This window comes from Protopterus annectens, chromosome 8.part0, assembly GCF_019279795.1.
Source record: "Protopterus annectens isolate FY-2018-M chromosome 8.part0, PAN1.0, whole genome shotgun sequence".
Lineage (NCBI taxonomy): Eukaryota > Metazoa > Chordata > Ceratodontiformes > Protopteridae > Protopterus > Protopterus annectens.
In genome coordinates this window covers 1,776,928,157-1,776,953,686 of record NC_056741.1, presented here as the reverse complement: position 1 = coordinate 1,776,953,686, position 25,530 = coordinate 1,776,928,157, and the positions used below count along the sequence as shown (strand labels likewise).

The following is a 25,530-nucleotide window of genomic DNA, read 5'->3' as shown; positions in this document are numbered from 1 at the left end:
ATTTACTAAACATTGTACATCACCTTGTGGTCATTGTAAATTCTGCCAATACATTGATCGTACTGGAGATTTAATCATCCAGATCAACATAAAAAATATAAATTTGATATATATGCTACCTGTGATACAACTCATATTGTGTATTTAGCTTATTGTCCCGTATGTTTTCAATCTTATATAGGGAAAACAGATAGAACCCTTAGAGAAAGGATAAGAGAACATTATTATCATGCCAGAAAAGGCAATATTGCAAGTGCTTTATCTTAACATATTTTAAGTACAGCAAGAAAAGAACACTGTCAGGGTAATGTATCACCTCCCAAAAAAAGCACAAATCCAAAATCAGAAGAGGATGATACTCCACAACAAACGAAGCAAAACCAGATGAATGAAAAGACAAGTCCTTTATTCGAATAAGTAAGCGCTTTCACGTTGCTTGGAACGCTTCATCAGACTTCAACAAACCATAAAATTTAAATCAACTTATATATAAGTAAAACACCAATGAAAAACACATTGGCAAGTCACATGTAAGTTACAAAAATACATCATTTCCTTTCCATAAAAATTATATAAATACATCATAAAGATCTCATGTTAAATGAATAGCAGAAGTAAAATATTAAAACATACTAAAACACATATTAAGACTTATGTTTAATGTTTCAAAGGTTTATCTAATAAAAAAATGGTCTCAATGAAAATTTATCATTGAGACCATGACCTTTATTTGCAGATAGCTTAATAATCCATTTTGCCTCAGCTAGATCTATATTACGTGATACGAAACAGTTCTTAGAAACACTAGCACCTTTCAATGAGAACAATATTCTAGAAACTACAGATTATATGGTAACACTAGACATTGTTTCTCTTTTCACCTGCATACCCAATGATGTAGGGATAGATTTCTTAAGGTTATATTTGTTAAACAAAGGACTTAGCAACAATCAAGTTATTAAACTCACAATGCTGTTAGAAATGGTTCTTTGTCACAATGTTTTTACCTTTAACAATGAATACTTCCTTCAAATTAAAGGAGTAGCTATGGGCACATCTTGTGCAAACTCTTATGCTAACCTTGTGTTAGCATACTGGGAGAATACGTATGTTTTAGAACATTTGGCTTACTCCACTTCTATAAGATATTATAAACGTTTTGTTGATGATCTTTTTTTAATTTGGGGAGGCACACTAGAGCTCCTAAAAGAGTTTGTTCCATATATCAATGGAACTACCACATTTCTTAGGTTGACTGAAATGTATTCACAAAATACAATTGATTTTTTAGATGTGACATTGAGGAAAAAAGACAATACTCTAGAAACAGAAGTATTTAGGAAGGTATGTAGGAAAAATGCTATTCTTCACAGAAGTAGCATGCACCCCCCCCCCCCCATATACACAGAAACATTGTGAGTAATCAGAAACGTTTTTTCTAATATAACTAGTGATGATTTGGTTTTCTCTGATGCATTAAAAACTATAGAAAGTGATTTTAGGCATACAGGCTATTGCAATAGAGATATGCGTTCTTTGGACACTTTTGAACGTACACATCTAGGACGTCCTTTTATTAAAAAACAAGGCAGCATAGATGAGAGACCTATAGTGAGGAATAATGATAAGAGGAGACTAGTGATACCCTTTACTAATAATAATACTTCTATTGTCAACATTATTAAGAGACATTGGAACATTTTACAGTTAGATGATGGTATAAAAGACTTAGTGGGTGAGAAACCATCCTTTAGCTATAAGAATACTAAATCTTTAAAACGTATGCTTTGTTATGAGAGAGTGCCAAAAAATAAGATCTCCTCTGAGAGAAAGGGTACATTTGCATGTCGCTCTTGCAACTAGTGTATATATATATAATGAAATCTAATGTTTTCACACATCCAGATACTGGTGTTAAATATGAGTTTAATGAATACGCTGATTGTAAGTCAAGAAATGTGATTTAATTAGCATCCTGCATAAAATGTTATTGTTTCTATATAGGAAAGACTAATAGAACCTTAAGAGAAAGGATACGAGAGCATTTGTATGCTATACATAGAGAGAATGAAGGGAATGCCCTAGCCAAGCATGTACTACAAAATGACACCACACATGCCTTTAGATTTTTAGTAATAGGATAGTTAACAGAGACTGAAAGACTTGGTAATATTGGCAATAAGACAGAAAAAGCTGAGGCAAAATGGATTATTAAGCTATCTGCAAATAAAGGTCATCGTCTCAATGATAAATTTTCATTGAGACCGTTTTTATTAGATAAACCTTTGAAACATTAAACATAAGTCTTAATATGTGTTTTAGTATGTTTTAATATTTTACTTCTACTATTCATTTATTAACATGAGATCTTTATGATGTATTTATATAATTTTTATGGAAAGGAAATGATGTATTTTTGTAACTTACATGTGACTTGCCAATGTGTTTTTCATTGGTGTTTTACTTATATATAAGTTGATTTAAATTTTATGGTTTGTTGAAGTCTGATGAAGCGTTCCAAGCAACGTGAAAGCGCTTACTTATTCGAATAAAGGACTTGTCTTTTCATTCATCTGGTTTTGCTTCGTTTGTTGTGGAGTATCATCCTCTTCTGATTTTGGATATTTTAAGTACAAACCAAATACACTTTTTTAAATTCAAGGTTATAGCACGCATTTTTGAGAACATCAGGAAAGGAGATGTAAACAATTTAACTGAACAAACTGAGTCCAAGTTGATTATAAGATTAAGGGGAGATTATGGACATGGCCTGAATGATAGGGTACCTATTAAACCTAGGTTGAAAGCTAGAAGCCTCGATAGGAAATAAAAATAAAAATCAGATGTCATCTGTAGTTTTTTTACATATATATATATATATATATATGTATATATATATATATATATATATATATATATATATATATATATATATATTTTCCTTGTAGTTATAACAGCTAGGGAGACATAAAAATCATTTATATGAGTCATTTTAGAATTTTGTATTATTAAATTTGCTTTATAAATGTATATGCCTTTTAGTAGTGATTTGAATTAGTCATGTGACTTAGTAAGCTGTTATATAATTGTTTCATGTGCTTTGCATTCTGTTATGCATCTGATGAAGTAGCACCACTATGAAAGCACTTATGTTCCTGGTTTTTGGTTGTTTCATATTAAAAGGAAAGTTTTATTGGAACTATCTGCTGTCCTTGGATCCTTACTTATCTTTTGTGTGGTTTACAAACTGTTCTTTTGGATTCAAGTACTGGCTGGGGCCTGTGGCTCATGTCTTCAAATAGATTGATATATGGCAAGGAGCAAAACATAAAGTAACATTTGTTTTCATAATTTAACAACACAATTCTAAATTTCACAAACTGGAATCTCTTTCTAAAACAGAATTGCATACCTGAAAATAATGAGTGAAATTGCACTACATATAACATAAAAGACAAAAAAGTCTACATATTAATTCACATTTACATATTGTAATTAAGGCACAAAGAAGAGCTCAGAGTAGGAAGAAGAGGGAGGTGAGAAAAATGAAATAGAGAGGACTTAATATATTCAGAATAATGGATTGGAAAGTAGAGAGGGCAATAAAAATGCAGGGACTTATGTCAGAGGGTGAGAATAGAGAGAAAGACCAAGAAGTAGATCAGAAATGTTAAGCAGTTTGAGGTCAAAGAGAACATAAGGTGAAGTACTAGAAATATTTGAAGGAGTATAAAAACTAACAGGAATAAAAACAGAATGAAAGGGTAAAAAAAACAATGTGATTTTTGTGATTCCAGCATTGTGGAAATGGGAGCATCTAACTTCCTTTTGATGGTTCTTTTTATATATGAATTTAGAATATCATTGCATTTCCTTTAAAAAAAGAATGGTGGCATTTCTGAAGGTTTATGCAAAGACACATCTTGATCCTTGACAATTACAAAAAATGTGGACAGATTTTGATCAACAGCAGAAGCCAGTCCTTGGAAAGTATATAGTTGCATCATTTTGAGAATTAAATGTACCAGTTGCTGTTACGAACATTTATAAAAACTGTGCAAGGAGTATAACTGGACCAGGTGCCTTTTTTAACTTTAATTTTTCTCTAAGTTTGTGAAACTGAACAAGAGTAAACGAAGTTCAGAAGGCTGCATCTTATTTTATTTGAATATCACAAAAATATGGAAAAGGTTTGGTCTGAGATAAGAGTTTGTTTATAAAGTGTTGAAGAGGAATCACAGAAAGCATTACAAATTTCTGGAGTCTTTGCAAAAGAGATGAGAATAACTGTACTGATATTATGTTTAATTTAATAGTAATCTTATCACTGACCTACTTAGTGAGGAGATTTCTGCAAGATGGCCTTTCCTTGGTCAGCTGTCACATACCCATAGCCAGCTCTGATTCTCACTGAGGAATACCCAAGTCAAGAAAGTTATTAGGATTTGCTACAAAGGGGAGATGTGATGATGTACAGAAAAAAATGAAAAAAACCTGCAGAAGCTTACTTTGGGATGCCTTCATGAACAATGTCTTTACAAACGCTGTCAGGTTCTTAGGTTCATAGGTATATACTAAGGACTACCAAGGCCTTTATAAGCTTGACCGTGCAACCCGGCCCAACCCAATTGTGTCTCTATATATCATGGGCATTTTTTAGGATGGGGGTATGTTAGTTAGGAAGTTTCTAGAGATTATGTGGGGAGATATGTTAGTTTGAGCATTACTGTGTGCCTTTGTCTATCAGAGACATGGGAGCCAGACACAGGGTGAATATCCACTTCCCCATCCTTTGTTCAAGGTTACAATTAAATAGGGAGGGTTGGACTCTGCTTCACATGTGTGGGGATCCTGATCCAGAACATGGGGATCCTCTGAGACACACATCTGTCTTGCCAGCATATCTTATTTATGTTACAAGCAAATTTTCATTCATTGCAACTAGTGGTTCTGATACTGTTAATTTCATGGATGTGCAAAAGGTTCATCAAAACTGCATCTGAGAATGCCTTGTATGTCAGGGGCAGATTACCTCTTAGTAACCTGTAAAAGACTGAGTATAGAGATATGGCTTTAAGAAAATCCATATAGGACAATGTGTTTATACCCTGGATTCTCCTGATAAGGAACCTTTTTGGGTGTTCCAACTGCTGCATATGTATGAACAGGTACATGCCAAAGAGAGCATTATATGATGGGTTTGATAAGAGCCAAACAAGGTGACACTATGTTTATGACTTCCTTGGACCTGGATGCCATGCCCTTACTTATAAGCTGGGTGACACAGATTGATTTTCTTACTGCCTTGGCCACATGTTGGTAAAAGGCCAGATTACTGTCTATATACATTCCCAGAACCTTGACTACTGTGGCAACTCTTAGGGATGTCTTACTGATGGATTAATTAGCTTGGGTTGCCATTTTCCCAAAAGGCACTATAATGCATTACTTGGCACTGACTTTAGTCTGTGACTTTGGCACCAGTCATATGTCTGTGTCATGGGGGAAATCTATGCTAGCGCCTAATTTGCAATCATCAGCAAATATGATCAGTCAAATTCCCTTGACATTAGCCTCTGAGAACTACATGCCAAATAGCAGCACAGCAATCTAAACTACCCCACTAATGACCAGTCTGTGAGAGGAGGTGGTCTCACCAATCCTGACTTCCTGGGCCCTGTCTATGAGCCAGCCAGCAACCCAATGAGTTTTTTCAGGGTTTATGCCCAATTTGGTGAGTTTGCCAACTATTCTCAATGGAGGACCTGTATCAAATGCCTTAGCCAGAGCCTGGTAGGTGGTATGCACCATTTTCCCATATCCATTGCCTTGGTGACCTTATCAAAGAAGTTCACCAGGTTTGGTAGCCATGACCTTCTCTTGACAAAGCCAAATTGGGTTAGATCCAGTGTGTGAAGGTTGCCTATGTCTTTGCTGATCATTTCCATGATAATTCATTCCATGCTTTGCATATTAGACTGGCCAGACTAATAGGTATGCAGTTTCTGGGGCCAGTTCATGGTCCAACTTTGTCAAGTGGGATAAGTATTATAGTACTCCATTCTCATGGTACAAATTCTGTTTTGAGGCTATAGTTGAAAAGTGACTAAAGTGGTCTTGAGGTCATGTTCAAATGATTTAGGAGACATTCCAGGATATTGTGAAGCCCCACTGAGCTGTGTTTTTTACCTTAGCAGGTGCTGCCAGAACCTGATCCCTGTTAATAGTTGGGGGTATGCTAGTGAGTATTTTATGGGGAGGCAAGGGGAGCGGTGGTGGTGGGGGTGAAATTTGAGCTGAATTTGCCTGCCGGCAAATTTGCTGTGTCACTCTGATCAGTGAAGCTGGCACCACTGGCCACCAGCTTGGAGCACTGATGTGCAGCATTTGAAGTTTCAAACAAAACTGTAAAAGGCCTTGTGGTTGTGCTTAACCTGTGAGCCTATCTTGACCTCATAACTGGCCTTGTTGGACACAATCAGTCTACTTAGTTTCCTGTTTAGTTTAATAAGAAAGCTCCTATCATTATAGAGTTGCACTTCCTGATTTAAGGCTGATTTAGTTTTTTTGTGCAAAGCAATAAAATAAATAACTTATCTGCCAAGAATGGAGCAGTATTAACTCAAGTCAACCCTCAGAATGTGGCTGAGGGTGCTAAGCAGATGGAAGCTCTGTGAAAATGAGCATGAGACAATTTGTAGTAAGGGAAGTTTACTCAATTGAAATACTGGTTTTCTGGCTGGGCACGTAGTATTATGAATAAAGGGAAAAAAATGGGTGGGAAAGTACTTAAATAGGTTATGCAATAGACAATAGCAATGAAAGAGGGGAAAGAGGGACTTTGAAAGTCAGATTATCACAAGAGCCAGAGGCCAGAGACACAGCTTTTTAAAAACTGGAGCTCTAGTCCTATGGTTATACTCTCAGAAACCTTTAGCTTAATATCTCAGTGAGGGGTGTGGCAGACTCAAAGTAAAGGGGGGAAAACAGTAACAAGGTAAATAAATGCACTAGAATGCAACTTTAAGCAGGTATATACAGCTATAGAACATAATGAAGTACAGATCCTGGAGCAGAATTCACAATACTGCCACTACTGCAATCCCACCACAGACTAAGGCACCAGACTGTGCAGAAATGTACCAGTAATGCTGTAATAAATGCCTAAATGAAGCTCAAATCTGGCAGTAGATCACAGTCCTGTCACAACTGTGAAGACGCTACATGAATGATTGAGGTCCCAGACTGGGTTCAAACTTCCAAAAGCTAACTTTTATATGGAATTCCACTTATGGAAATAGAATTGCAGTATAATGTATAAACAATCTTGCAGTAATACACAATCTTCACATAATTACAAATGAAGCTACAAGACTAAGATCACAGAACAAATTTAAAAAAATGCAGAGATATTTTTTTTTTGCTAAAATATGGGAGAAAAGCAGAGAAGTACAAAAAGAAGTATCACCACATAGGTCAACAACTACAACTTAGGTATTTAAGCAGAACAAAATAAAACCCTTCTTACATTTTTAATGAAAAGCTTGTATCACACACTTTGTGGCTTTCTACATCTCGCAAGATATATTAAAAAAAGATAATGTTGGTCGGCCTGCTTAAATCTTCTAGAGGACCCTTGAAAGTTTTGTTGGCCAAATTAAACAGTGAAGTCACAACATTTTGAACTGATTTCATTAAAATACTATTTCATCAAAAGCAATTTACTGAGGTGTTTGCATCCTATATTTCTAATTTTCAGGCCTGTATCTTCTCATGCATCATAAGTTTCCAGCTTGAGATAATATATATCAAGTTTAATATTGTACAGTGATGTAAGACAATAAAGTCTAAGCTCTCTGAATCAATTATCGAATAAAAGTTCAGTTCTTGTTAGTATATTTAAAACATCTGTGGCAAACTGATTTTCTGAACAATTTTTTGACATCTCTGCTTGGTTAGGTTATTGAAGCTTGAGGCAACTAAGCAAACTGAGTGTGAACGATACTCCCAAACAAAGAAGCTGAGATTTTTCCCATCCATATAAGTATATCACTTTTATGTTTTGCTGTCGATAGCTGCCAGTAATATAGCTTACTGTCTGCTTTTTTTCTGCCTTAGCCTGTTTGATCCAGATTTCAATCCTACCTTTACAGCTTGACTCAGATTTTGAGTTGTAGCATTAATTTTTCATCCTGCGTAGGTTATAATTTTTCCTAAGCCAAATGCTAATATAATTTGTTTAATCTTGAGGCATTAAAGGATAGCAAACCAATGCAAGTACATTTTTTTGCATGCTTGGCATGTATGAATCTCTAAATTAAAGTTAGGATCAAAATATATATTGCAATAAACATTAATTCATCTCTGCTAATTGTTAAATTCATTACTTCACAACTCTAAAAATCTTATTTTTAAACAGCTGTATCTTTAGAGAACAGAATTTTGAAATGTACACTTTTCAACATGCTTTGCATGCTTTTTATTGACTGATTTTTCTTTTTGCTACATACACTCAAAACAAAATTAACTCCCCACTGTTTTACATTCTTGCGTATGGCCAATGTTAAATATTTTATACTCTAAAATTATAACATAACACTACAAGTCATTTATGAAATGAAAGTTTTTCTTGGGCTCCAGAACATCAAGTCTGGTCATCTCTGTTACTGCTTTTATTTCCATCTGTGTACATAATGTATGCCATGCACAATTGTAGTCATATGTACTGTGTTGTATATTGTCTCTGTACAAGTACTTTTTGTTTCCATCAGTATACCTAAAGTAAATGTATATCATGAACTCCTGTAGAGACGTATAATTTACTGCATCTAATGTAACTAAAGTGCACATGTACTGACCCGCATTTTACCATGAAATACAACAAACATTATTATGTATCAATATCACAATAACTAAAAATCTAGCACAGTGAAAGGTCAACAATTTGTAAAAAATACTTTAAAGGCTTTATTGTTAAGAGCTTTCACATTATAAGTTTGCAAGATGCTAGCAGATTGAAGAAACAAAGCCAAATGTTCAAATAAATATCACTTTCAAAAAACATGTGACTTAAATTAACTAATCAGTGAATTGCTGTGATATCAGCATTAAAGCATGTCTGAAGGAAGTGAATGCTACTATAACAGCATTAGGTCCATACTATTGCATAAGCACTTATAAGGAACTATTAGAAATATAAATGTACAGCTACCCATCAGAGCTGATATTTGCTTTAGGTGCTAGGACTTTGGGGTGCATCATGACACAGGTTGGGAGGGTGGCCTAATGGTTAAGGTGTTTGCCTTATAAACACAAGGTGCAGGGTTTGAGTCTCACAAGGGATAATTGGCTAGGATTAAAATAGCTCTCAAGGGCAGTTAGTTTAGTACTAACCTATGAACCTATATAGATGACTGCATATAAGGCATTAATGAAGAAACATGTCGTCAACATTAACTTTAGGCATGGCAGCTTTTCATTTTCTTTTCCCATTCTACGCAGCCCAGCTTTATTGGAAAAGGCAGCCTATTTCTCCAAGTAAGTTGCATAAAGCAGAAGGCACGTCTGCAAAGCACATGGATACACTCATGCACATTGGACATACAGCAAGAACAGCTTGATTAGTGTAATTCATCTATATGAATTTCTATGGAATATACTAAGGAACTTAACACCTTTAGTGAAAACATCCACGGAGGACCTGCAAACTGCCATCAAAGGTGTCCTGGCTGGGAACTGAACCAAAGAATCAAGCACCTTAAGGGAACAGCACTAATAGCTGTACAACTATACAGCCCTAGTTGCATTACCCTGCTACTTAATTAAATGTGCTGCTTTTCTGGCAAGAATGGAAACAGCTGGCAGAATTTAGTACTCTGCATGTTTAAAATTCTAAAAATGGTTAATATAAACTCTTTATTGTACTCTGCCATGTGCTAACCAATTTTAGCATAGCCGTGATTGTGGGTATAATCCAGGGCTTACCTGAAATGGCAGACATGATGATGATAAGAGGAAAAATGCATCTGAAGAAAGCTGACGTCATTGGGAATATTATGTTAGAAAATGTTTGTTTGGCTATATATTGAAATTTAATTTAGAGATGCAGTCAATTCCAATTGTGTGCGCATTTATTGATAAACTGTGAAACTTTATTTGGGCATATCAAGGTTCTCGCTTAGAGTGCTTAGCAAATGCATGCATTTGTTGTATTTGCATTTCTTTGAAGTAGATGGTATTCCTGTTTGCTAGAATAATAACATGTTTTTACATATTCATCCAAACACTGAGCAGTGTGACCTACACAGGAGATATATCAGCTTTTAGATCTTTTTCAGTGAAAAGGATTTGGAATTAAAAGCTGATAAAATTAAAATGTGCAGTTTACACAAATAGCCTACTCTCCTTGTGCTTTGGGTATATAAATAATGATCTTTATTGAAATATTTTTAACCATATATTTGGCAGTTTCTACAATAAAAGAAAACAGAAGACATTAGAGAAGTAAATCTTACTTTATCCATTTCTTCTAAATAACGGTAAACGAAGTCTGTCTTCTCTTCCTGTACCACATTCCTTTTGTGCTCATCTAATATCTTTCTTAAAATACCTTGGACTGCATCAATGTTTTTAAAAATTTTTTGGAATGGAAGTGGAAGGCCTCGGACAAAGGGAATGGTGTTGTAGACCTGCAATCAATAAAAAAAAGAAAGAAACTTAGACCTGTTCATGCTTTATGATGTGATCTGTCAAGTAATTTAACAACCAAAATACAGAAAATAAGTTTCTTTTATAATCAGCACAGGCATGAGAAGTTAAGAGATTTACCTGCAAGGCTCTGTTCATTGCATCATGTTAAACTCTACATGTAGTTTAGCATCCCATCTGAAATATAAAAATAGACTCTCACTGGTCCAGTGTATAAAAGCAACTAAATAAAATAAAATAAACAAATACTCATGAATGTTAACATTTTTTTCTTTATTTTAGCCATGTCGTACTCCATTAATTGATTTCATCATAAGACGTCATCATTCTTTGACAAAGGCATTTAACTGAGCACATGTGACTAGAATAAAGAAGAAAACATCATTCTTATCAATTCATTTATTTTATTTTATTTCACTAGCCCATCTATTTGACTGCCCATCTCCTTACCAGTTCTTCGTTTGGCCTTCACTTATTTCTTTGCCTGTCACCACTACTTTCAAGCATTATTACACTTTTTAGTGTAACAATCTCAGTGGGCAGCAAGTGTGCTTTTTATCTCAGCAAACCAGAATAAAACATTATTACATCTTTTCAAAAGTCTTCTTTCATTTCCATACTTTAATAACCATGCTTCTGTACCCATTTGAAGAATGCTGTGTTGGAGGGTGATTATAAAACAATGCATTCATCATGTATATGTCTGTTTGAGTTATTGCTTCTCAATGCTGTATGTTTATGGAGAGAACAAAGACACAGTACATTTGTGCTATATGAATCACTTAGAAAATCCAAATGTACCTGTGGGAAACCACCAACTCACTGCTGGCATTTGAGGAAACAATCATATTATAAAGGATTTAGGCACAAGGGTAATATCTAAATCATGCGTTTTTAAACAATTATTTATCTCCCTTAAAACTCAACACAAGATCACAGAAGGAATGTACCAGAAATTCACCAGTCTTAAAGCACAGTTCAGTAAAACTACAACTGAATGAAAAGGACAGATATTTGAAAATAGCATTACAGGGCAATACATCCTACATTCACCTAACTTTTGCAATCATCTCAAAGTACACTTCAGTCCATTCTTGCTGGAAGGGGAAAGCCATTTCCTTCACTGCAGCTACCACAAGTATCCAAGTGCCAGTTAATATATATAAAGCATATCACTACTGTGAGGAATACCACTAGAATTTTGCTAATTATTGTACACACACACACACACACACACACACACACACACACACACACACACACACACACACACACACACATACACACACACACACGTGTGTGTGTCTATGTGTGTGCATGTGTGTGTATATGTGTATGCATGTGTGCATGTGTGCGTGACTGTTTGTATCAACAATTATAAGTGTACACCAAAGTAGAGTTTCATGAATTTGCATTTTTCAATTGTTTTATTGATTTGATCTTATCAGCTACTGAGAAATTAGCTGTTAGCCACTTCTAGGACAAGTCTGAAACTAGTAAATTAAGCAATGATGAAAGCCAATGAAGTACTGCTGTTTGCTCCATAATGCCATCCTAACTTCTGGCTCCTTTAGTATTAAACGTTCTTGAGCTCTCTGTATCGATTTTCTTAATCTTTTCTCTCAGTGCCTACCCCACAATGTAAAAGACAGACAATCTAAGTTGCTTTGCTGGAGTAGGGGAATAAAGCCCTGACTACAATCCAGTTAACCTAGGTTCTTTTAGTGGCTTGGGTGACTGACAGAACGACAGGGAGGGATGAACATTTCCATCCCTAGGGGAGGGTTGCCCTATGGGCAATTCTCATATCCAATTCCTGGGGAAGACTGAGGATATGGTGAAGGTGTGTGTCACAAATAGTGGGGCAAGGGGTGGACCTTGGCTGAGTTTACAAAAAAGTTGCAGTAATACATCAACATGTTCTCATTTCATACCCACCCTGAGGACTTAATGAGGAGTACAGGTGAGGGTCTGAATGGAGAGATGATAAAATCAGCAAAAGAGAGAAGTATTGCTGGAACTGAATTCATCCTCAAGTCTTGGTGAGTGCCTTCATGAGATGGACACTGTTTTTCACAAAATCTCACCAAGATGGCACTCATATATAGACTGTATTTTATATAACATATATCATGGACAGAAGTAGGTTAAAAAGAATAAAGAAAATAGCTGGGTGCATGAGTCCCAGGATAAAAAAGCACCCAATTCTGGTAGGAGCACTGGTCCCAGGATTGGAAAAAAATGACAGTGTAGAACCCTCAAGACAAAGAAATATTCCTACAATGGGGCTAGGCCAGGCCCAGGAGGAGGATGCCCCCTGCTGTAGATGGAGGTAGCAGTCCACAAAAATCACAAAAACTGATAGGCCATAAAAGAGCCATACAGATGATAGAGTAGACTATTGAAAATAAGAAAGAAATTATGTATTGTTACTATTATGCAAGAAGTCAGAATTTCCAGACAAAAGATATACAAAAAGATTAAGAAAGAAATTAGAGGAAAGAAAAATACTTCCAAAAGAAAAACTGTCAGAAGCTTCAGATAAAAAAATATGTTCATTAATACAACAAATCCATGAAAACAATATATAGACCAAGAAACCTTGTGCCATTTCAACAGAGGAAGTGCAAAAATTTAAAGAACAAAGTTTAGAGATCTTTGAAGGGTATAAAAAAGAAATATGGACATGGGAAAGAGAGATCTCATATGGTACAAAATTTATGCAAAGGTGGAAGCCAAATTAATCAGCACATAAAAGGCAGCCCCAAAGATATTCAACGAAAATACAGGCAAAGGCATCCAGATGTAGAAAATTTCACAATAAAAAAAATAAGATCACAAACAGAAAATGTAGAACAGAAGATCAGGCAAGAAGAAGTTAAAACATAGAAGCTGAAGTTATGGAATATTTGCAAAGTGAAGTATTCAGTGTAGAAAGTCTAACACAGCCTATATAACAGCATGATGGAGCAACCAGTCCCCAAAGTAAGGAGAAACAAGAGGAGGAGGAGACATCTGTCATGATAGGAGCTACTGCCAGCCATGCCAGGAAAAGAGTGACAGTTGATTTGTGGCATATGCCAACATGGCTGGCTTGAATTTTGTAAATAATTATGTCATTTATATGTTGCTTGGGTTAAAATTTATCAACAGTGTGCCCTCTTGGAAGGAAAAGAAACATACATGCATTATTGTATCTGTTTTAATGTATACATTGTAACAGCATATACTAAAAGAGAAGAGGTTATTCCACCTGACTTTGAAAAATATTCTTGAAATTAAATTACTTGTTATCCCATAGTTTTGAATGGAGCCAGAGACACAATGTCTGTATTAGAGAATAGGTTGTAGCTCCAGTAGGAAGAGTGGAATGGTTTTAGAGTTTTATGACTTCCAGCAGCTGCACCACATCTGAGCAATGCTCTTGTGTGTGTATTATTGACATGTAGGTGTTAAAGTCCTGGTTGGTTCTAGTGTTGGTGATAGCATGGGAAATGGAGTCAGATGAACAGATGTATGGAATGTCATTCTGTACAGAAATAATGTTTTAATATTAGAGGAGACTGAAGTCTCAGCAGCAATCTGTATTCTGTCTTGGACTTGACAACAAAAACCACTCACTCATCTTTACCTTGTCCTATTCAGTAAGAAGAACAACAGTATTTTTTTAGTCAATCAGGAATAGATAGCAAGACTAGCTAAATGCTATTTTTCTGTAACTGTATGAAACTTTCCATCAGTGTTAATTTTAATATTTCCCGTGTCTGAAACTCTGGTCTTTAGTGAAAATAGATATTTAGTATTTCCATGTTCTTTTATTTTTTATTATTAAATATATTTAAACTTTTCATTGTGGCTGGTCCTTTTTAGAAAATATTTAAGTTTTGAGAGGACTTGCATACATTTATTTGGTGATAACTCTGGCCACTCCCGAAAACCTGGCTGTTTGGTCAACATTACCATTTGTATTAATATTAATTTCACACAGTATAATTGGGTACCATTGTAAGAGCCTTATAGTAACTGACTGGTGGCAGTGAAACTACCTTATAGTCTGGAAAGAAGGTGGCATAGCTAGTAAATCTATACTAGCCTTTCTCAGGTGTGTGTGTGTGTGTGTGTGTGTGTGTGTGTGTGTGTGTGTGTGTGTGTGTGTGTGTGTGTGTGTGTGTGTGTGTGTGTGTGTGTGTGTGTGTGTGTGTGTGTGTGTGTGTGTGTGTGTGAGAGAAAATTAAATCTCAAATAGTGTGTGTCAGCTATTTGCAGCAGGGGCACAAAGCACTGGTTTCACAGAAAGGGTGCTGGGGAACTTGGCTTTGACACTCAGCTGAGGACCTATCCCTACAGCTGTGCCAGTGGGGAGTCTTATTGAGGACCAGCAGGGAGACAGATATAGAGAAATCCAGACCCTGGGCTGAGTATGATCCCTGTGTGCTCTTAATGGAAATTGTGTTTGATGCAGAAAGGTCTGCATCTGGAAATACTAAGTGTATCCATTTGTATTCCAAGTGAACATCCCTCTCTAGTGTCAGTGGTGAGGATTTGAGGCTCCTTGATTACTGGCCCAAAGTGGGGATGTCACAACATCTGAAGAATAAATATGGACATGGGAAAGAAAAAGAGATTTAATATGGTGCAATATTTATGCAAAAGAGAAAGCAAAACTAATCTATGCAAAAGCAGCAGCACCAAAGATATTTGAAGAGAAATACAGACAAAGATATCTGGATATGGAAAATTTTACAATAAAAAAATAAGAAAACAAAGAGGAAAAGTAGAAAAGAGGATAAGTAATGGAGAAGTTAAAGAAATAAAAACTGAGGTTATGGATTACATGCAAAGTGAAGGATTTAATGTAGAAAATTTAACTCAGATAACAACACAACAGGATAGAGCAGTGGACACCCAAATTAAGGAGAAACCAGAGGAACTGGAAGCATCTAATCAGTTGACATATGAAGATAATTTGGAGCATCCCACAGGAAATCAGTACATATATTTAGTTGAAGCTATGCAGCAAGGAAAATAACAGGAAATACTGGCAACTCTGACACAGTCAATGTCGTGGAGTGATAGGCCAGTGAGCTCCCATGTGAAAGAGCAACGGATGACACAGGGTGAAACTGAAGAGAACGTGGCACAGGAAGATGCTATAGTATTTTCTATAGAATGCCCACAGGAAATAGAGAACAAAGAATGCCCCACAGTTTAGTAGAAAATGAGCTAAGAGAAGAGTTGCTTGATTTAATAGAGATGGATAGACATATTAAGATCAATGAAAGAAATAGACGGCAGAAGGTCAATAAAACCCAAAAAGTTAGAAGTTTGATAAAACAAATGAACACAGTAATTAAATTTGTCCATAGAGATTCATGTGATATAACAGAAGTAAATTGTATACATTACTGTGCAGATAAATTAATAACAGATAGAGTCCTACCACAAGAACACATGGTAGTCAGGGGAAAGGACAGGGAGAAATCGAATGACATAATGAAAGTATTAAATAGAGAAAACTATAATTCAATTAAGACAGGAAGTTTCACTGTTAGAAGAGTATAGAAGAAGGAATAAATCAACAAAAATACTCAGAAAAATAGATGTGATAAAAGCAATGCACAGTATTATAATAGATCAGGATTTATCGTGCTCGTGCAGTATCTCAAATAATAAACTAAAAATATTAGCACAGGCAGAAACATTTAAAAGATACAGAGATAAATATAAAGGAAAAGTACAAAATAAGCAATTTATTGATGACCCAAAACAGTTTTATAGAGAATTGGGAAACAAGGTAAAAGGAATTGAAAGACCACCAAGAAACAAATACATTTTGGAGAAATATCTTTGAAGGGATTCACTTTAGAAGATCGAATTCCCAAAATCTCGAACCTCATATTATCGAGACCAAAAGATCGAGTTTTGGAAACTCGAACTTCTAAAATGAAACGGAAAAAAAAAAGTCAAACATTGCTTTTGCAGGGGGGCTTCACCCCCCTGCATCCCCCACATCCCCCAACTTAAATATACCAACTCCGAGATCGCGCTACAGTGGGGAAAAAGGAAATCTCCCATATTGCGCTGTATGTGGAAGCGCAAAATGGGAGATTTCCCACTTCCTGTCAACACCACAAAATAGATAACAACATTACGTACACACAGGGCATACAAGAAGCCTTCCTCTGTGTGCACGTAACGTTTTAAGGTAAGTAAAGTGTTATTTTTTAAAACTTTACATATTCGATATACTGAAATGTCGATCATATGGTCTCGACCATATGACATTCAAGATTTCAGTATTTCGATAATGTAAAGTGCTCCCCTTTGAAGATACTGTGGAACATAACAAAGATGCTAAATGGATTGAAAAAGTAAAAGAAAAATATTAAGTTCAAATTTATAGGATATGAAATGGGATGAAGTGACGGCCACACAGACTGAAACAAAGTTAAGAAAAGGCTCTAATTGGAAAACCCCAGACCCAGATGCAGTACTTAACTTCTGGTTAAAAGTATTAATATCTTTGCACAAAGATTTAACCACAAGTAAGAACTATTTATATGTGCACTCTGAACAGACACCAGCCTGGCTAATAATGGGAAAAACAATGCTTCTACCTAAGAGTAAACCTGCAAGATACCCTAAAAACTATAGACCAGTAACTTGCCTTCAGACGATGTATAAACTATACACTGAAATTGGAGCAGACAGAGTATACAGTCATTTAGAAGAAAACTCAATTATGACAACAGAATAAAAGGGTAATAAAAGAAAGTCATATGGAACAAATAATCATTTGTTGTTAAACAGAGTCATAGTGGAAAACTGCAAAAAGGGGAAGAATCTAAGTATGGCATGGATAGACTACAAAAAAAGCATTTGACAGTTGCCCACATTCATGGATAAAAGAGTGCTTAAAAATGTATAAGATACACCTTACACTGAAAAATACATCACAATCACCAAGAAAAAGTGGCAAACCACTCAGCAGTTAAGCCATGATAAAGGGCAAATTATTATTCCAGGGATAAAAATTCAAAGGAGGATATTCCAGGGTGACTCTCTGTCACCATGCTCTTTTGCCTTGCCTCAACCCATTAGGCTATCTGCTTAACAGATTAGGAGATGACTATAATTTGGTTCCCAGAAAACAACAGAGTGTAAAGATTTTTCATCTTCTCTTTGTAGATGATATAAAACTGTATAGCTCATCAGATGAGGAACTGAAAGCACAACTACAAGCGGTCAAAACATTTTCAGATAATATAAGAATGTCATTTGGTCTTGATAAATGTGCAAAAGCAAGCTTTAAATCAGAAAAGCTGCAGTACCAAGAAAGCATCAGTTTGGGACAAGAATGTGATATAAAAGAACTTGAGCAAGAGGGAGTGTATAAATAGTTGGGAATTGATGAAGAATCAACAATAAAACATGAACAAATGAAAATAAAAATCATTAAGGAATATTTTAGAAGACTTAAATTAATCCTGAAAACAGCATTGATGTCTAGGAACAAAGTTCAAGATATATATCAATTTGCTCTTCCTGGTCTAACATGGTTTTGGAGTGACTGATTGGCCCCAAAAGGTGTTGGATAGATTAGACAGGAAAACAAGAAGGATGCTTCATGCTCATCAAATGATTTATAAAAATCAGTGCATACCAAGATTATATATTTCCCGTTCTGAAGGAGGGTTGGGCCTCCTTGAAATTAATTATATGTATAGGTCTGCAGTCATGGGACTGCATACATATCTGCTGACCTCACAAAGCCCAAAGGTTCTGAAACACAAAGAGAATAAATCTAAGATGACTCCCCTGCTTAATCTAGCAGAAACATATCGGCATCAAGCGGGAATGGAAATCAAACCAGAAGCAAATAAAGTCAGGCAGTAACCCAATGTGCCAGAAAACAAAAGAAAGAATATAAGGTAAAGGATCAGATGAGAAGGCAAGAGATGTGGAAAATAAATAAATATAGTTGCAAGTATAGAAACTCCTGGAACAACCTCATGTTGACCAGGGTCAAATGTAGGAATGGTTAAGGAGAGGTGAATTTAAACCAAAAGACAGAAGGTTGATATTGATGATCCAAGACAGTGTAAACCAATGTACTTAGTCCAAAGTCCATTGAACATGTGTGAGAAACAAACTTTTAAAGGCCAAAAAACAAAACACAATCCAAAAAATGGCCTCAGTTGCAACGAGATGAAGAAAGATAAAAAATTCCAAATAAGCAACTACGAAGTGCTTAAAAAAGAGAACTTTAATTTAACAAATAAAAATAAATCAGATACATCCAGTAAATCAAGCACTTTCGTCTCCAACCATTTAGAGACTTTATCAAGACAGAGCATACCCCAACTGCTAGTAAATTTATAATGCAAAGTTAATTACTGAACCAATCAACAACCACGGTTCATGCATAATTCATGAGCAATGACTATTCCTACAATTTACATCTAATAATGTCAAATAACCACACATAAAATATTCATCATCCTAAATATTACCCACTATAATACATATAAATACATAACTAAAAAATACATTATTAAAAAATCTAATAAAAACTCAAGCATTTCCTATATGTTGTACACCTCAAATAACCCCAATATATTATAGTATAAATGCATGTATAAATACATAATAGATACAGTATAAAATTCACAAATGTATAAATATAAGACATAAAGATAATGCATATGTTTCAACTATTAAGAATTACAAGAACATTTCTTTAAAAGCATCATCTGTCTAAAGCTTTTAATCTTAAAAAGCAAGTAATTGCAACAGATTCATTTAAGCCTGGCCATTGAGTTGCATTTGTTCTCAACTGCCATAAGGCCTCACTTCTCTCCAAATATAAAGTCCAAGGTCCACCTCTTGGGTATAGTTCAATAACTTCAATAACAGTGAATTTAAAGTCATGTCCGGGCCATTCCGTACAATGCTTTGCAAGGGCATTGGTTTCTTTCTGCAGTCTGATATCCCTCAAATGCTCATAAATATATTTTTTAAGTTTCCTTTCTGTCCTTCCAATATAAAAACAAGCACATTTGGAACAGAAAGCACAATAAAGCACCTTCTCAGTGTAACAGCTGCATACTTCTTCATATGGTCCCCATTCTGAATCTGGTAACTCCTTTCAAAGATGTTCTTTAAGGTTTGTCCCTTTCTATATACCACAATAGGCTTCTCACTTATGCATTGTCTAATGTCATTACTTGAGGTCAAAATTATTCAATTTGTATCCAAAATCCTAAAAGTTTCTTTACTATCAACATTATAAGAAGTGATAAAAGCTGAACACAACTTTCCGTTTGCTTGCACTTGTTCAACAGGTGTCATAACATTCACATTAACATTGCTGTCTGTATTAATAGAGCCAATATTCAAATTTAAAACCATATGCCTGTTCCCTTCTTTGCCAGAGTGCACCATCTCCGAATTCAGTATAGCATGATAAAACCCTCTCTCTCTCTGATTAACTACTTCCAACATTAAATTATTGATTAAGTCCAATGGATATTCTCTTTTAAGAAACATATCTTTCAGCAGTTCACATTCATCCAAGAAAGAGTCAAAACTAGACACCATCCAAGCAGCTCTAACAAACTGCCCCTTAACAACTGCTCTTTTTTGTTTGAAGGGATGGCTACTATCAAAATGTAAAAAACTGTTTGAATACGTTTCCTTCCTATAAATATATTACTCAAAATTCCTTAAGACTGTATTTTTTGTCAGTTTTAACATCCAAATAAGAGATTTCATTGGGGTCAATATTATGGGTAAACCTTAAAAAAGCTGTTGAATTATTCATGTGAGTTATAAATTCATTAATCATCTCACTTGGTCCATCCCAAAATATAAAAATATCATCCAAAAATCTCACATACATTTTACAATGTATATAATAAACTGAATTAATAACAAACTTTTTCTCCCATTGTAGCATCACCAAATTAGAATACAAACCACCACATGGAGATCCCATAGCAACACCAACTGCTTGGATAAAGAATTCACCATTAAAAAATATACAGTTATTTTTCAACACAAGTTGTTCGTATACATTAATTTTTGGTTGTGATACTCCATTTTCCAATAAAATAGTCACATGCCCATTCAATGCCAGTATCATGGGGTATTGAGGTGTACAAATCCTTCACATCAATGGTGATGAATACACCTGTCTCACTGTATTCTAAATTATTAACCCTTTCTAAAAAAAAATCCCATGAATCCTTACAAATAATAGTTTCTTCACTAACAAAACATTTCAAATTAATATCCAAGTATTTTGCTATGGGATAAGTGATAGAACTACACCCATTCACTACAGGGCGCATAGGTGGATCAACCATATTCTTGTGTAGTTTTGGTAATCCAAATATACAAGGAGTTTTTGGATGATGCACTGTCAGGTAATTGTACTCATCTATAGAAATTGAGCCTTCAATAAAGAGGTCCATTAATTCATTTCTTACTTTGTAATAAATGCCATTTAACTCATTAATAGAGATTTTCCTATATGCATCACTCAAAAGAATGTTATTCATCCTTGTGTTATAATTATCTAGGTCCATAATGACAATTCCACCACCTTTATCTGGTCTTATAATCCGCACACCTATATTAGTTCTAAGTTTGTTTAGACCATCCATTTCACTTTTACTTCAGTTAGGTGAGTGTGCATTTCTGTGAATATTTCTAATATCTATTTCACACATTTTATCAAACATCACTAATGCAGGGTGCAGAGGTGGGTTGAATGTGCTTGAAATGTGCAAAGGGTTACTTACATATTCAACAGATTTCAATAGGACATTTAAATTCAACTTCCTAACAAAATGTCTGATATCAATTAATGTTTGTGCAATGTTAAACTTTTTGGCTGGGATAAATGATAAACCTCTAGAAAATAAATCACAATCATTAACATCAAAAATACATGAAGAAAAATTATATACATTAAAGTAATTTCTAGAATTCTTTAAAATAACACAGTTATTCAACATATGCTCATTCGAATTCAATTCCATTCCCGATACCCCCCCGATAATACATTTGTTCCCCTCGACCTCTGTTTGTAGGAAAAGTCCCTTGATTCTGCACATTCTGGTTGTTTCTGTCTCTCAGTCTTTCTGATCTCCACAGTGGGGGAAAGTTGTCTTGATCTAAAAAAATGTTCCTCATTATTATTTAAATTCACTGTTATTGAAGTTATTGAACTAGACCCAAGAGGTGGACCTTGGACTTTATATTTGGAGAGAGGTGAGGCCTTATGGCAGTTGAGAACAAATGCAACTCAATGGCCAGGCTTAAATGAATCTGTTGAAATTACTTACTTTTTAAGATTAAAAGCTTTAGACAGATGATGCTTTTAAAGAAATGTTCTTGTAATTCTTAATAGTTGAAACATATGCATTATCTTTATGTCTTATATGTATACATTGGTGAATTTTATACTGTATCTGTTATGTATTTATACATGTATTTATACTATAATATATTGGGGTTATTTGAGGTGTACAATATATAGGAAATGTTGAGTTTTTATTAGATTTTTTAATAATGTATTTGTTAGTTATGTATTTATATGTATTATAGTGGGTAATATTTAGGATGATGAATGTTTTATTTGTGGTGATTTGACATTATTAGATGTAAATTGTAGGAATAGTCATTGCTCATGAATTATTCATGAACCGTGGATGTTGATTGGTTCAGTAATTAACTTTGTATTATAAATTTACTAGCAGTTGGGGCATGCTCTGTCTTGATAAAGTCTCCAAATGGTTGGAGACGAAAGCACTTGATTTACTGGATGTATCTGATTTATTTTATGTTTATTTGTTAAATTAAAGTTCTCTTTTTTTAAGCACTTCTTAGTTGCTTATCTGGAATTTTTTATCTTTGTTCATCTTGTTGCAACCAGGGCCATTTTTTTTGGAATGTGTGAGAAACAGACAACTGTAGGTTTTGTAAACCAGAACTTGAAACAGTTGCACACCTTGTTGCTGGTTATTTCAGATGAATGGCAGAAGGACTGTATACCGAAAGACATATGTAGCAAGACTGTTGCACTGGGGATTGTGCAAACATAATATTGAAGTAGCTGAAGAACTCTGTTAAGATGAGCCACAAAGCATCATAGAAAAATGATGAAGTTTATATCAGATAGAATCATCCATTACCAACTGTTTAAGAATAGATGCAAAAAAACATATATAGTAGTCCATGAAAAGATGACAAAAGTAGCATTGATTATTGGATTTGCTATACCCAGTGACTGCAGTGTCTTCTGTACAGAGGGACACAAAGTCATAATGTACCAGGATTTGCAAGCAGAAATGAGGCAATGTGGAAGAAAGATACTCAGTTCCAGTAGCAGTTGGAGCAACATGTCTTACAAAAAAGAATCTACAATCGTATTTAGATATGTTTCCAATACTGGTCCTCAGTATGCAGTATAGGAATAAAATACCCTGTTTCCCTTTTAGATTGTACTTCCTCTATAAAATTTCCAAGAAGGTCTTCTGGGTATCCTCTTCTTATGAACATATTTCTGAGATTAGTACATTCCTCCTGGAAATGGCAGCCTAGGGTAACCATTCATGCCGTCCTTAATATTTGTCCCTTGATGACTGCTGTGTTCTGATGGAAGGGATGTGAACTTGTAAAATGCAAAAAATAGTTGGAGTACATAGTTTTCCTATAAATACGGGAAATATACCTGTTATTCCTGAGATCTTTTTTCGAATAGGACATCCACGTAGGCTACCTTATCAAGTTGAATTTCATGGGTGAAAGTTAAGAAACTAGTAGTGTTATTTATATAATCCAAGAAGTCCCCCATTTTTCTTTAGTATTCTTCTATACAATAAATATGTCATCAAGGTAATGAATGTAAAGTCTAAAATATTTGCTAAACTGATGACTGAATAAGTATTTACGTTCCCACTGGGCCATTACTACATTAGCGAAAAGAGAGACAGCTGGAGAACCCATGGCTACGCCACTGTTTTGTAGAAAGTATTGTCCCTCAAACATGATGTAGTTGTTTTACAAAACTATCTAGAGAAGTTCCTCATGCAGGTTAATCACTTCCTGTGGTATTTCTTTAATTGTTAAAAATTCAGTAAACCACTATATGCCCAATTCCTGGGGAATCACAGTATATAGGTCTTTCACATCAATGGTAATGAATACATCTTTAACATGAAATCCCAAGTTGTTTGTTTTGCTCAGAAAATCCCAGGAATCCATGCATATATGAGTTTCCTTTCTGATGAGGTATTTTAGCTTTATTCAAATAATCCCAGACCTTTTTAATTCATAGAGCCTCTTTATCCACTTCCTCTAATTAAATTCTTCTTTTTATAATCTTCTTGTTTTCTTTCGTTTACTTGTTTTCTGCATTTTACATAATTTCATGCACCCTGATTTCCAATACTTCATGATATCATGTATTCCGCATAAACTGTTATTATAGCTTGCTTCCTTTTCCATTAATGCATATGACTAAATAAATGTACAAAATGGAGCGACCAGTGTTGACCAAAACTAGTAAAGATAGTAAATCGATTTGAGATGCAAGGGGTTTTGTTTCCTTTATTATACAATGAATCATTTGCGAGGCCTGTCGCAATAATGGTTCAAATGAAAAGAGTGTTGATTCTGATGACATTCTCGATCAGGGGATGAAAGCGCTCAATCCGATGGTTTTCCAGATTTACTATTAAAGTGGATTTTATTGCTGAATTCTTTGTTTGCTGCTATTTGTGTTCGACTGCACAAGAACACCTTTTCCAGATTTCCTGACTGCTGACAATGTGTGTTTTGTATTAGTATTAATGCATAGGAACCTATGTTGCAATTTAAAATGTGATAATTTAATAAAGACGTTAAAAATGCAACACTTATAATTACAGAGAAGGGTCCTTTTTTCGTTCTTCAAAACACTTTATTTATTTTTGTTTACAATTTTCATTTCAAGCACAGCCTATAAACTTCCCATGTGATACACTTCTGAAGGCACACAAACCATGGAAACAATGGCACAAAGAAAATTCAAAGAAATTCTGTAACTTGATTAAGGACATTTTTCACCTTCTTCACCAACCCCTAATCTGAACTTATCCCACTCAGAAACGGCTACTGTATTTCACATTGTCTTCATCAATGTCATAGCCTGTTTTACCTCCAGCTGTCCCAACCATATAATCAACCTTAAAACTCTACTAGCCTTGACATCCCTGCCTTTAATCTCCATCCTGTCTCTATTCACATGCTAAAGAGCTACTAAAGAAACTGAAATCCTATTCTCCTTCTGCTGATGATCTTCCTGCCAAGAGCCTTCAACTCACTGCAGACTCTATTGCATACCCAGTTTCATTGCTCTGCATTACATGCTCTCAGCTGATTAGGACTTCCACATCAACTAGCCCATACACAACTTTTTCTAACCCATAAAATACTATATAACCCCTCTACCTGCCCTTCTATCTCCTCAATACTTCATCACTAATCTCCCACTGTGCTCTCAAAACAAAAAAAAACTGCTTGAAATCTGTAAACCAAATAAAAAGTATAGGACGAAGCCTATGCACACTCTATATAGCCAGCTATGGAATTTTGTGTCAAATTCAATCAGGACTCTATCAAGCCTCAATGTATTTTTCTGTCTCAAAGAATTTCTCACTAACTCATGGCTATGCCCATGTACCTCTCCTGTATGATCTACATCAAGAAATACTTTACATTCTTACTAACCTTTCATCATCCCATCTATTTACAACCATTCAACACTTGTCCTCT

General features: G+C 35.0%; 1 protein-coding gene across 1 annotated transcript in view; it reads right to left on the bottom strand.

Annotated features, from left to right (window-relative positions):
* Window positions 1-25,530, bottom strand: part of LOC122809633 (vitamin D 25-hydroxylase-like) — a 734,566-nt gene that overhangs the window by 234,358 nt on the left and 474,678 nt on the right. The window contains exon 5 of the mRNA XM_044081269.1: window positions 10,515-10,688. Coding sequence (XP_043937204.1) covers window positions 10,515-10,688 — 174 coding nt within the window. The remainder of the gene's footprint in view (window positions 1-10,514; window positions 10,689-25,530) is intronic.